Raw genomic sequence first — 14,825 nt, forward strand, 5'->3', positions numbered from 1 at the left:
GCAGCCATGCGACGCGGGCATACTTCAGGCAGTGAAATTAGTGTATCGAAAGAAGTTGCTCCGTCGGGTTATAAGTCTCATGGACGATGCTGCTTCTGCAACCGAAATATGCAAGGCTGTAAACGTTCTTGACGCAATAATGTGGCTCAAGTGTGCCTGGGATGCCGTGAGCAACGTCACAATTCAAAAATGCTTTTCGAAGTGTGGTTTCCCTGTTACTCCAGGGACGCTTTCTGACAATCGTGGCGAAAATGACGAAACTAAATCCACTGATGAAGAATTGGGGTCTCTCCTTCCTGGAATTGACATCGGATGGGACGAATACGCAGAACGCGACAACGAGCTTCCTACATGCGAAACGATTGAAGATAGTTGGGAAATGAACCTTATGGCGGATCTGAGAAAGGAAGAGCAGGACGAAGAAGACGACGATCTAGAAGACGAGGATGACGATGAGCAAGCAAGCTACGACAATGGTACAGCAAATAGGTATGTCATTAGCGAGGAAACTGCAGCTTTGGCGCTTCGTCATTTGCGCGATTTTTCGGTTGCTCAGGGAAACGCTTATTTGCTAGATCTAGTATGCAAAAGTCAATCAGTTGTTGACAGGATTCTCGTCGCAAAGCGCCTTAAAGCTAAGCAGACTAAGATTACTTCATTTTTCTTGTAATGATTGTCTACGGAATAAAGAGAATAAATGCATGTACGAGGTTTTAAAACACCACGCCTATTTCTCATGGGCGACCACCTCGTTTGAACGACCATTTTTTAACGTACAAACGTGTGGTCGCTCAAGCGAAGGACTACTGTATCGTGGGTTATCCGCCTCCCTCTGTCTTTTTGAATAAAATTGACTATGCGTGCAATGATTTGTTCCTTGGAAGAGCAAACACTTCTGATCTAACTGAAAGTCGCCACGTCGTAGTCCGTCCATTCAAATTCAAGTGAGGAATTGTTTAAAAAAACCGTAAGAAAACTTCTAAGTGATATTCCGTTGTACCTTCTTCATATTCCCTTGCTATCGCTTCGAAAACGTCGTTTATGGCATCGTCTCCTACAAAATTATACTTCGATTAGGTTTTCCGACGTCCACTTGACCGTTTAGCGATCTTCAGCATTTTCAAATCCCTTCATTTCGGCCTCATTCAGCGATCGGAGTCGATTCTTGTATAAATGGATATCAATGACGTATCGTCTCCACATATGCGAGAGGAGAGAAGGCTAAAGCAAGCACTCGAACCGAAATTGCAGTCAACGGTCCCGACGTCCGCCATTTTAGAAACCCGAGACAATGGCTGCCGAAGCTGGAGGCCAATTCCATTGCGTTTTTCTCTCTATCGAAAGCCTAATAATACCGAAAAAAGCTTGAAATTGATCCAAAACAGGGTTAGAAAGTTCCCTTTAGCGTATTTTAGAACCAAAGGATGTTGGGCTTCGATCGGTTTCGCGAGCTTTGGCGACAATCGTGAAAACTCTTACAAATCAAATCAGCGTTTATAAGGCAACTTACAACGTTTCAGATGATAGCGAAGCCCGCTTTTCTCTTCTGGTGGGCTGCAAAAATACGAAAGAGCTTAGGAACGCATAGGAAAGGTGCGACTTCATCTGAGACAGGTGCGAACGTACACTCAACGAGGGTGACGAAAATCTATTTGGTGCAGTTCAATCCTAAAAAGGCTCCCACATAACTACCGAAATCGTCATCCAAATCGCCGGTTTCAACTTCTTCATCATTGTCATTCGAGTCGAATGGCTCGAGTGAAACGACTGCCGGAGGACCAGAATTCATTTTTTTCCGAGCTTCCTCGTTTAGTTGACGAAATATGGAGCGAACATGGAGTTGCTCCTGTCGCCTGGATCGTTGAATTCTGGGTTCCTGCCAAAATACCTCATTACAGCATTAGGAATATTGCTGTGGAAATACAAACGTTTGAAATGTCGTCGTCTTCATCCCTTGAAGTATCATCTTCGGTCGTGGAATCTTCGTGGAGATCTTCTTCCTCTTCTTCCACTCGACGCCCTAAGTTTAGAAAGTGAGACATTTATTTTTCAATAATTTTTCCTACTTTTTGTCCTTTTTCCGGGTTGGCTCTTTGCTGCGACTTTCCCTCTTCCTCTTCCTGAGCCTCTTCCTTTTCCTTTTCCTTCTCCTCTTCTTCCTCTACCTCTGCCTCTAGCCGCTATTCCTTCATCGTCACCATGGCCAAACGCGCCTGGATTGTAGGTCGGCCCCTCCTGCTGCTCCTGCCTATCGCGATGTTTCTTCTTACCGTAGTTTCACAAATTTTCGTTCTATATTTATTTTCGTACAACGTGCAGTGTACGAAAATTAGAAATACGAATATTACCTTGGGTTGAATAAAAATAAGTGTAATTTGTACGTCACGTAGCGCGCGTGCATAGCACGTGTACCTGTGTGTTCGGGTTGCCTTATGTCTCAGTCTATACGAACTTTCTTTAGGCCTGCCAACGGCCTTCCTGATCCGAAAGGGTCGCTGTCACAGAGTGTCACTTCGCACGCCATTGCAGCTGCAAACCGCGAAGTTGAAGAGTCTATAAACAAAGAGGATAGTCGAAAACGTGCCAAGCACTACCATCGGTAAGCATATTTGAATAATTAACGTGAGATTGGCAAAACTGTGGCTTTTTTCGAATAGATATACCGCTGTCGTCCGCGCACAAGTGGGAAGGTACGCTCTTCAGCACGGCGTCTCCGAAGCGGCGCGTGTCTTCTCAAGGAAGCTTGGTCACCAGGTCAGCAAGACAACGGTCCAGTCGCTAAAGACCGCTTACGTGAGTGGTTCAAAGAAGGACGGGCATGATGGCGAGCCAACAACTCTGCCTCCAAAAAAGCGAGGAAGGAACGTTCTTTTGGGAGAAAAATTGGACCAAAAGGTCCAGGCGTACCTTGTAAAAGTGAGAGAAGGTGGTGGAGTTGTCTCCGCAAGAATTGCTGTAGCCGCAGCGAAAGGGATAGTCAAATCCTACGATAAGTCATATCTCGCTGAATTTGGAGGTCACATAAGCCTTGGCGTGCCTTGGGCATACTCCCTCTTTCGTCGCATGAACTTTGTTCAAAGAAAAGTTACTACTGCTAAAAGCAAGCACTCTGCTGCGGAATTTAACCGGCTGAAAGAGAAATTTTTGGCCGATGTTGAGGCAACTGTAAAGATGGAAGAAATTCCTCCAGAACTGATTCTTAACTTAGATCAAACCGGTATAAGGATTGTTCCAAGCAGAACTTGGACTATGGAGCAACAAGGTAGCAAACGAGTTGAAATCATTGGAGCAAATGACAAAAGAATGATTACGGCTGTTTTCTGCGGATCTCTTGCTGGCAATTTCTTGCCTCTTCAAATAATATATGGAGGTAAGACTGAGCGCTGCCATCCTCGATTTCAGTTTCCAGATGACTGGGATATTACGCACTCGCCGAAGCATTGGTCCAACGAAAGTACAATGATTGAATACTTTCAAAATATTGTAATCCCCTACGTTGAAAATAGTCGTAAATCGTCTGAGGAAAAAAAAGCGGCTCTTGCCATTATGGACAACTTTAAAGGCCAAGTCACTGCTTCAGTTAGCAGTCTTCTAGAGGCGAATAATATTCACGTGTGTCTGTTGCCTGCAAACACAACAGATCGACTGCAGCCAATGGACATATCAGTTAACAAACCAGGTAAAGATTTCTTGAAAAGGCGTTTTGAGGCCTGGTACGCAGAAGAAATTCAGAAACAACTAGATGGAAATGACATTGAGTCTACTGAATTAGCACCAGTTGATCTTAGCTTGCCAAGGCTGAAGGTCCTAGGAGCAAAATGGATTCTGGAAATGTTTCATTATTTATCTCATAATCCACAAATAGTTGTACGAGGTTTTCAAAAAGCTGGAATTGCTGGAGTTGTGTATGGTTGCGAAGAGAGCGACGAAAGGCAAACTGATGAAGACGAGGCCATACTGGTATACAGCGACGAGTCGGAGAGCGACGAAGGGCAAACTGATGAAGACGAGGCCATACTGGTATACAGCGACGAGTCTGATGACTGATGATGAAAAGGACATCATAGCTCTAGACATTCAATTGCGTAATCCTCTCTATTTCGTCAATAAATCACAAAGGCATAAGCTAAACAAACAATCGTTATTAATCCAGTTATGATTGAATCAGGCCAGAGAGTCTACGGTAGCTTTGTTAAAATAATTTTGTAATCAATTTTTTAAATTTTGTAATCTCTTTATCGTTATGCCTAAAGATCAAAAGGCATGGAATTTCTAGACCTCCTTGTAGAAGATCGCCTGAGTATCTTCGTCTTCCGGTCACCCTACACTGTATACCACCACCTCGCCTCAAGAACAATGAACACAACCGTGAAATTCTCTGTTGCAAATGACCAACAACAACATCCCGTCTCTTCACTGCCACAGCGTAGCGATCCCTAGCATTTCCGTGCTCCCTCAGGCACTCGAGTTCCTCTCCAAGAGCTGGCTCCCATATCGTTTTGTAAATGTGGAATCCTCGAATGCAACTTTCTCGTTCGAAGTCTTCCATTGCCTATACGGGAACGTCCTTCTAACGCACGCAAGAAAAGAACTTTTTACTATATTTCGTACAAAAGCGGTGTACGAAAATAAAGCTGTACAAAATATTATAAAACGAAATGTTTCAATGCGAAAATTTGTGAAACTACGGTATATTTCTTCCTTGTCCATCTCGTCTTGTTCCACTCCCCTGTCGCCTTCTGATTGCTCGCAGTTATTCGAACGTCATCAAGGCTCTGGAAAGCCGACAACGAGTGCTTTCCACCTAGCGTTCTAGTGACCTCCAGCGCACGCACGAAGGCCATGGAACCGTGGTTGAACTGGCAGGCAGCAAGTCGTGCTGCCGCCGTTATTAGCACGTGTCCCCTGTACTTGGCCTTCGGTGCGTACGTCCACGAAGTGTTGTGGAAAGACTCGTTCTGGCAGAGAAAAGTAAAATTGCAGGAAAATCGCTTCAGATTTGAACCTAAGTCATTTTGAGTATGACCTTCTTTACAGCTTTCCAGAAGCTTATGAGCCGAAAGGTCTCCAAAAATATCTTTCAGCTCGTGGAAGAAGAGATGAGAAAGTGGGCGAGATCGCTGGTGAGTTTCTTCGCCAGCTTTCGATCGCTGCCACCAGCACCACGAGGAGGGACCTTCTGGGCAGAATTGGTGCTGATCTTCGACCGTTTGAGGGCAACAATCGGGGCCATGGTCGAAAGAATGGCCAGGAGACGGTGTTTTCTGAGTAATCTATTACAAATATAAAAATTTCTGAAATCTATAGTTTTTATTATGACTTTCCTTCTTTTGAAGTTCAAATGGTTCGACGCCAAAGGATAAACCCCATAGTGCATCCACTGACATTTTTATCTTACAGCATGGACATACACTATCGGCCGCCATTGTGTGCATATCACGCGGTATGTGTAAGCCGCCAGATTTGTACGAAATTTGAGCCAACGACTTATTGTGCAGAGAGATAACATGAGTCCATATTTAGCTCGTTGACTCTTTTCAACTAACCATAAAGATATAGGTACACTCTATTTATTATTTGGTGCCTTTGCCGGTATGATTGGTACCGCGTTTAGTATGTTGATAAGATTAGAATTATCAGCACCTGGAACAATGCTAGGGGATGATCAACTATATAATGTAATAGTTACTGCTCATGCATTTGTAATGATTTTCTTCTTAGTTATGCCCGTTATGATAGGAGGGTTTGGTAATTGATTATTACCTCTATATATACGTGTAGGGGCTCCAGATATGGCTTTTCCTCGATTAAATAACATAAGTTTCTGATTATTACCACCAGCTCTAATTTTATTATTAGGTTCAGCTTTTGTAGAACAAGGAGCAGGTACTGGATGAACAGTATATCCACCATTGGCTGGAATACAATCACACTCAGGAGGATCAGTAGATATGGCGATATTTAGTCTTCATTTAGCAGGGGTTTCATCAATACTTGGAGCAATAAATTTTATTACAACTATATTTAATATGCGAGCTCCAGGAATAACAATGGATCGACTTCCACTATTTGTTTGATCAATTTTAATAACTGTATTTTTACTATTATTATCTTTACCAGTTTTAGCAGGTGCTATAACTATGTTATTGACTGACCGAAATTTTAATACAACCTTTTTTGACCCCGCTGGAGGTGGTGATCCTATATTATATCAACACTTATTCTGATTTTTTGGTCATCCAGAGGTTTATATTTTAATTATACCAGGATTTGGTATGGTATCTCAAATAGTTCCTACCTTTTCGGCTAAAAAACAAATATTTGGTTACCTAGGAATGGTGTATGCTATGTTATCAATTGCAATTTTAGGGTTTATAGTTTGAGCTCACCACATGTTTACAGTGGGAATGGATGTTGCTCAATTGGTAGAGCATTTACCTTGTAAGTAAAATAGTGTGGGTTCAATTCCTACTAAAGGCTAGAAAATTTATGATCGAATTAACTAAAATAATATTCAACCAACAAAAAATGCTTGTTTAATTATGACTGAATTATCAGCAAAATTTATTGGGGCGGGAGCTGCGACTGTAGGTGCTGCAGGAAGTGGAGCCGGAATTGGAACAGTTTTTGGTAGTCTAGTTATCGGTTACGCCCGAAATCCATCTTTAAAACAACAATTATTCACATATGCTATCTTAGGGTTTGCCCTTTCAGAAGCAATGGGATTATTTTGTTTAATGATGGCATTCTTAATCTTATTTGGATTATAACTTCTAGGTAATAAAGAATGCTTAATATCTTTTGTAATTTAGGAGCTCAATGAGCCTCCTTGTTAGATGAGATGGCTGAGTCAGGTAAAGCGACAGTTTGCTAAACTGTGATCATCTTATAGGTCCATGGGTTCAAATCCCATTCTCGTCGTTTACATCAGGGAATAGATTAATTGGTGGATTATCTGCTTTGGGAGTAGAAGGTTATGGGTTCAAGTCCCATTTCCCTGAAATTTTATTAAGTAGGACACATTTTAAGCTATGAGAGATAAAAAGATGTTAGGATTAATATTTACATTGCTCTTAATCGGGGCGTTACACGTGATGTTTATACCAAGAGAAAATAGTATTAAATTAAAGCTTGCAGCTTTAATGTGGTACAAGGTAGCCATCACCCCTTCTTCATATCGTCGACGTTCCCCTTGTTAGATTTTATGGCATAGCCATAGTTCGATCGCAAACTGAAATTGAATATTAGATTATTGCCTAATCAATAATTCTATCTACTGGTCAATGGCGACGTGGGTGAGACGATTTCTCCCTGTTGGGTTTCCACCATCGTCCATAACGATTTTCTTGTTGTTGGTGACCCAAGTTCGGAGACGAGCACCCATCCTCTTGTGCACGTGACCAACGCAATCGAGTTTCCGGACTGGGTGCTCGTCTCCATATACGGCTTTTACTGCATCATAGGAACTTGAGTCACCATCGCCGATAAACGTAGTGTATCTATAATAACAGTTTGAAACGTGAGAAGCAACAAAGCAATCATTCACCTCAATTTATGCTTCTCGATCGAACGCTTGAAAAGCACCTCCGCTCCCACCGTTTCCATGGCCTTTGAGGAGCCAACGTAATTTCTCCGGCAACTGGGCTCGTGGTTTTCTAGCCACTGCTCATACTCAGGACTGCGTTTGTCAATTCTATTTACAGAAAATAGTATGGCTTTCAAAGACTTTATTTTCAGATTACCCGGACTCCTCCATTTTTTGGCAGGCCTTACAGAGGGACGAAAACACGTTGAAGTCGATGACGCTGCCATCCAGAACGACTGCCTGAACGCCGTATAAAGAACTGAAGCCACGTCGAGCCCAGGTGCCGTCGAAAGAAATCGCTGCGTCGATGACGTCGTCGTCAGCAGCTCCGAGACGACTTCTGTATGTTTTTACAGCCTGTCTGGCAGACTCTTCAAAAACCTATGAAAAACTAGTTACTCTAAATTAGATGCAACATCTAGAGCTTTCCCACCATCCCCAGGACGTCGCTTAGTCCCTCCATATGCTGATCCCAGCTGTCGTAAAGTGGAGGCGCCGGCATGTTCATTACTCCTGCAAATCGAACAAATCCAGCTCGGTTCGAGCCTGTTCCTAATGCGGCAAGCGCGGTTCGGCGATTGACGTCGAAGCTTTGCCCACGCGTGCCAGGACGAAGACCAGACGTGAAAAACGAATGGGGCGCGGAGCATTCGTCACACGACATAACGATCTTTGACGCAAATCCCTTTCGCTCCTTTTCGTCTTCGAGCAGCGATATTCTGCCCTTTTTGCAACTCCGGCAAACGAGAAAGGACGAAATGGCAACGATTAGCTGCCGCATATCAATGAGACGGTATGTAGGGGGGTGGGTGTTTGATATAGCCGTCAAGCCGTCTTCCCGAGGCGCCGTCGTATGCCCGATGCGTGCCCACGATGAAGGGGCGTTGGCGAGCTTTTTAGCTGACGCTCCGGCAGCAGACGGCTGCTCATTCCTTTCATCGTGATTTCCGGCCGCGCCAGCGACATCCGGTTCGCTTCGTGACGATCCAGCAGCGGCTTTCTTCGCGTACGAAGGAGTTCCTCGGAATCCAGCGCGTTTCGATTTCGATCGCCGACCCATCGATTCGATCGCCGACCCATTTTAGCCAAAGGGAGAGGCGGAAAAGCACAGAAACAGCCGCAAAACTTGTTGCACGCGCGCGTTAGACAAAAAAAGAGCTGCGAAAATCTGGCTTTATAACCCTCTTTAGACGCTAAAAACGGCTGAAACGAATACGTAGGCGTCAGAGAACACAAGCGGAGCCAAGAAAACGGGAATTGAACGCTGTTTAGAAGTTGTCGAAAACGCCCCTCCTAATTACGCGTTGTTTTCGCAGGTTGCTGAAGTCGCACGACCAAAAAATTAGGCAAAATCGAAAGAACAAGGTTAAAACACTTTTAAAAAAAATTTTATTTTCTCTAAAAAAATAGTCAAAAACGTGGGCGTAACCCACGATACCACCTTGAAGCTTTGTTTTGTAGAAATTAAGAAAAGGATAATTTGGGATTTTGTTTTTGTCACAAAAGGTGTTAGAAAAACGCGTTCCAATCAATATGATTGAAGTGCACGCGTTCACAAGGTTTTTTCTAGCTTAATTAGGTGCAGAAACGTTATTGAAAACGACGAAAGCTGCTTCCAAAGTTTGCAAGCGTACCTTTTACGTGTGTACTAATTTAGTAAGAAAACCGATGGGACGTCGAATCCCTTCGATAGAAAGAGCGAGAGAAAAGATAGAAAGACGGGTCTTCCTCGACGATCGAATAAAGGAAGGCGGCACGAAAAAACGAGTTTCTTCCGCGTCGATTTTAGAGATAGAAGGGGAAAAAACGAAGAATTGAAGTGGCGAAAAGATTGGTATGACAGCGTGCGCTCGAGCATAATAGCCGAAAGTGAATAGACTTTCCAGTATAGTGGCTGACTTAATTTAAACGTCCCTGAACTATCCGACAGCTGAATTCATTTGACGAACCCTTTTAATAGTGTCGTTTCGTGCACATGCATTACTTTACGGAGACCTTGATTATTGAAAGGTGAACATGATTCAAAATTACAGAGGTGGTACTTTCGAAAACGCAGGAGTCGTTTTGACGTGTCTGGGAAAACCATTTCTGCGGCTAATCGATGCTCAACGTCCAAGAGAGCTTGGCATAGGAGTCTCACCGTCGCAGCGGTACCGTTGAGTGGTCTCCATAGTTTGAGCATGTTGTGGGATTCGTTCTATACGTGCAGCAAAACGTGATAGGGAAATTTATTTGAATAGATATAGTTTTGCTATTCACTCTTTTAAGCAAGCTTGTTTCTTCTGTCATCGTGGCTCTGCTGTACGTAAGGAATATAAACACGGAAAGGTACGTCTCATCGATTCCTCTACTTGTCGAAGTATTGATAGAGGGTCTCACGCTCTAATAATTTCACTACAATCCTTATGAATCAATGGGGACGGCCTCACGCTCTAATAATTTCACTACAATCCTTATGGATCAATGGGAACGGTCTCACGCTCTAGCAATTTCACTACAATCCTTATTAATCAATGGGGACGCTCTAATAATTTCAGAGTCACGCAACCTCGACCACGAGATTTGTCGGTAAAATAGAGTTAGTGGAGAGGTTAGGCATTAGGGTCCCTAATTCCAAACAACAGCTATGCATCTGAGATGACATAGTTGTTAGGCCGACATTGATCTCCGCGAGAGATGGCTTGCCAGTCTCAATTATCATACTGGTCTAAAACCGAGCAAATTCTCCCCCATAAATCTTTAATATATACGCAGGGTGCAGGCTTTAGAAATGTGCCAGCGGCATCTTTAATGCTGAAGACAGCCATTTCAGGAAAATATCACTCGGTGCACATTCCGGCAGTTCACCGAATCGTGCCATTTGAGTTGGAGAAGGCGTAGAATTTTGGAAAACGGACTGTCGTGAAATTTATCGTTTCGTCGAAAAAGAGAGGATTTCGTGACGGTCGAGATTCACTGTAAAATTGACGAGAGTTGGATTGCGAAGATCTTCGGTAAAGTTACGCACTTGCTTGGCTACAATGTATCAATGGGGATGTTCTCACGCTCTACCAATTTCGCTACAATCCTTATGAATCAATGGGGACGGTCTCACGCTCTAAAAATTTCACTACAATCCTTATGAATCAATGGGGACGGCCTCACTTCTCTTGTAATTTCACTACAACTCTTATGAATCAATGCAACGTTCTCTGTTTCTTAGCACTGGCGAAAGATTCTCTATCATTAATTACGGCGCAAACTCAATGGATGAGTAAAGTTCGTTGTCATAGCCCTCTCTCGATCACCTTCGGGTCTATTTCTCGCACGATTCGCGAAGAGATAAGTTACCGCACGACGAACAGCGACAAAATTCAGAAAGAGGCTCGAGAGAAGAAGCATCTACTTTGTTGCAGGAGGGGCATTTATTCACGGTAATAAAGTTTCCAACGGAGACGATCTTAGCCTTTTTCAAAGTCAAAGGCTTTTCGCCAAGAGAAAATGGCACCGTTTTGACCGACAGCAAATCATCGATTGGTGAAATGACAGAGCCAACGCGCGGAGTGAAGAGCTGGTGACCTTCGGAGGCAGAAGTGGTTTTGAGGCCGACTCGGAATTGATAACATTTGAAAAGTTCCACTTTCTCCACGAGATCGGCGCCCCAAATCGTCAAAGTGGCGAACCCTGTGGCGTCCGCAATGGCTGCTTTCACCACTTCCATTTGCGTCCGAGTGATGTTGACGTCGGTCAATTCCATAACTTTGGCTTTGACATCGAGAATTTAGCCGGGAAGAAAGCGGCCGACTTCGTCCAGTGTGGCCGGCACTGGAGTTTCAGGAACTTGTCCCAAATGCGTTGAAACCGAAATTTTTTGCGGCGACTTGGCAAGTCCCGAGCTTTCCTGAATTTCCGCCTCCATTTCGTTGCCAAATTTGTTTCGCTTGATGAGAACGTTTCGAAAGCAGACAGCTTCTCCGGTTTTTGTGTATTCAACAAACCTCTCGCGTTTCGCGGGGTAAAACGACACAAAACGGATTCGCCCCGTTTCGTCTGCCAAAAAACCGTGGAAGTATTTCGTCGAACCCTTCGCTTTTAAGTCCGACAAGAGGTCGATTTTTGCGTGGAATTCTGCTCGATACGCTGCAGAACGACAATAGCAGAAATTTACCATCAAAGCGATTTGCGAAAAAGAGCAAACTTACGCGTAGGCGAATCGTGGATGTCGGCAATTCTCTGAAACGCTTTGGACGCAGCGCCTCCGAAACTGGAGCGCACAACAGCCATTGCGGAAGGACAAAAAATTGGATAGAAAGGCGAGACAGAGGTCGGACGATGATTGCCGTAGAATGGAAAGAAAACGAAAAGACGCGCTCCTATATACGGAAAAAAATCGTGACATGGATTTACGTCAGTCTGTCGAAGTTAAAGGACGCACCGAGATTTCGCGGACGACGAAAAGAGTTCGAAGCGACGCAAGAAGAAGCCGGAGAACGCGCGACTGCGGAGCGAACGACTGCGAGAAAAGACGCTTCTAGAAACACGTCGTTCGAAGCAGCTGGACGAAAATTGCCGACCTACCGGATTTTCGCGAGCGAAGAAGAGCGACAGCACTCGAGAAGAAAGCCGAAAGACGTTCGATCGAAGCAAAAACAAAAGGATACGCCCCTAAAAAAAGTCGCTCGAAGCGAAGTTCGCGAAAACGTCGCCAGAACAAACTGGCCAAAATCGATCCGACTTACCGAGGCTTCGCGAACAAATGAGAGCGACGGAACTCGAAGGGGAAGCCAAACAAAGCGCGACGAAGGAGCGGGCACACACGGAAGGAGACGCCCCTAGGAAAAATTCGTTCGAAGCGACCAAACTGGCCGAGTCGATCCGACTTACCGAAGTTTCGCGAACAAATGCGAGCGACGGAACTCGAAGGGGAAGCCGAACAAAGCTCGACGAAGGAGCGGGCACACACGGAAGGCGACGCCCCTAGGAAAAACTCGTTCGAATCGGCGCGGCGCGGCGCGACACGTCGACTACCGCTCGCGCGAACGGCCGAGAAGCGAAAAGACGAAAAGAGAGCGAAAACAAAGACGAAGAGAAAGCGGCGAGAAGCGATCGAGAGAACCATAGGCGAAGCTATGCGTGGAACGCGTTCGCGCGGCGCCTTATTGGTCGGCGAGCGAGCGCGGGGCGTGTCCGCTGAAACCACCCACGCGAAGGTCACGCGCCCGGAAGCTTAGTGACGTCGTGCGCGGGACCCGGGGCCCCCGGTCGACGGCGATCCAAAATAAATGTCACGATTTCGGCGACGGGCGCGTCGAAGCGAAACGCGCACGCCGGCTCGCCTCGCTCGCGGAGAAATTTGAAGCAAAGCGTTCGCGCGTCCCGGACGACCGCGTGACCGCTACGTAGGTAGCGTGACGACAACTCTCTCTTAGTAGTACTAGCTGATTTACCCGTTCATCGAACGGGTTGTTTAGGCGTTTGTATTCAAACATGAGCGCATATGAAATAATGCTTGTTCGGCCGTTTCTTGCAATATTCTAACGGCATTTGACAGCGTGTTGTCAACCCGCGGTGCCGCGCGTGCTGATAGGCCGGTCTTTCTGCCACCGCTACGACTCTATTTCGCTATATATCTCTAACGCTATATCTGCACGCTATATCTAATGCTATAACTTCACGAATCGGGTCTCTTTAATTAATTAAAAGAGACCCGATTCGTGCATTAGAGATAGTTTTGGGCCGCTGCAATTCGACCTACGTGGGCTATTTACGGCTTTTCTACCCGAGTTAGGCTTATTGGAAGACAGCTGCAGTTTCTTGTCGAAGCTCGTTTACAGCCGCAAAAGCTATTAAAGGTTAAATCTCAGGCTGTACATAGTCTGGTCATTGCATACGCTGTAAACCGACTTGGTTCATTTGGTGACTCCCGATTAACATATCGTAACTATTTAGTCATCTATATTTGGATATTCAGTAATCCGTCGGATCCATGTACAGCATCCGATCCAGGGTAATTTGCAGCTGCGCTGAATCCGGTCTTAAGTCCTTCGTAACTGCTGCACATGATAGTCCTTGCCCATTAAAACAGCTGCAGTAGCGGGCTTCGGCATATAAATAAACCGCTCCTCTACCCAATCGCGCGGTTCCCATCGCAGCAGTAGCAGACGGTCACGGTCTATTCACAACTGCTTCAACCGGGCTAATCGCAGCAGCAGCAGCAGCAGCAACAGCAACAGCAGCAGTATCCCGCGTCGGTCCATTGACTGCACAGATCAATCTGCGCTGTAGTCGCGCATTTACAGCTGCTGCATTCGGTCCGGTCTACTGCAGATGCGCAGTAACCTCTCTCGTTTCCAGCGCTATGAATAGACCAGACGCGCTTTGCATCTGTGAATAGACCGGTCCTTGTCCAAAAAGCTGCCGCAACGGAACGGGGCCATGCACACCTGCAAAATAACCAATTCTATTTCGCAGCAAAGATGAGCTAACCTGTCTTTGTCTTTTCAAAATCGGCATATGGTTTATCTTCCCATAATTCAAAGCTGCCACGCAAGTGAATTGCACTGTGCTTGTAAACTCAAGGGGAAAATATGCATCAGGGACACACACCCTGCAAGAAGGGAATGGTACTCTGTGAATAGAACTATGCGGTAAAATCAGGGGAAAAATAGCACTATGCGGTAAACTCAGGGCAAATACATGCATCAGGGATACATTCCCTGCAAGAAGGGGATGGTACACCGGGACTTGCACTATGCGGTAAACTAAGTAGGAAAACATGCATCAGGGATACATTCCCTGCAAGCAGGGGATGGTACACTGTGAATTGCACTATGCGTTAAACTCAGGGGAAAACAGACCTCAGGGGTACATACCCTGCAAGCAGGGAATGGTACACTGTGAATTGCACTATGCGTTAAACCCAGGCAGAAAACATGCATCAGGGACACATACCCTGCAAGCAGGGCATGGTACACTGTGAATTGCACTATGCGTTAAACACAGAGGAAAAACATGCATCTGGGACACATACCCTGCATGCAGGGCATGGTACACTGTGAATTGCACTATGCGCTAAACACAGAGGAAAAACATGCATCTGGGACACATACCCTGCAAGAAGGGGATCGTACACTGTGAAGTGCACTATGCGATAAACTCAGGGGGAAAACATGCATCAGGGATACATACCCTGCAAGCAGGGCATGGTACACTGTGAATGCCCCAGGGATACATACTGAATGCATCAGGGATACGTACCCTG

General features: G+C 45.2%; 1 protein-coding gene across 2 annotated transcripts; it reads right to left on the bottom strand.

Moving 5' to 3' along the window:
- Nucleotides 1-10,718: 10,718 nt before the first annotated feature.
- LOC136190752 (uncharacterized) lies at nt 10,719-12,695 on the bottom strand. Of its 2 annotated transcripts, none has more exons than XM_065979010.1 (7): nt 12,593-12,695; nt 12,449-12,541; nt 12,304-12,396; nt 12,143-12,229; nt 12,000-12,077; nt 11,767-11,937; nt 10,719-11,704 (listed from the first exon to the last, which is right to left on the bottom strand). In XM_065979010.1, the coding sequence occupies exons 1-7, from the start codon at nt 12,681-12,683 to the stop codon at nt 11,346-11,348; spliced, it is 972 nt and encodes a 323-aa protein (XP_065835082.1). In that variant the 5' UTR covers nt 12,684-12,695; the 3' UTR covers nt 10,719-11,345. The 2 variants fall into 2 exon arrangements, with proteins under 2 accessions (XP_065835082.1, XP_065835081.1); XM_065979009.1 differs by having other exon boundaries at nt 12,000-12,095.
- Between the last annotated feature and the right edge of the window lie 2,130 nt (nt 12,696-14,825).

This window comes from Oscarella lobularis, chromosome 8 (genome assembly GCF_947507565.1).
Source record: "Oscarella lobularis chromosome 8, ooOscLobu1.1, whole genome shotgun sequence".
Lineage (NCBI taxonomy): Eukaryota > Metazoa > Porifera > Homoscleromorpha > Homosclerophorida > Oscarellidae > Oscarella > Oscarella lobularis.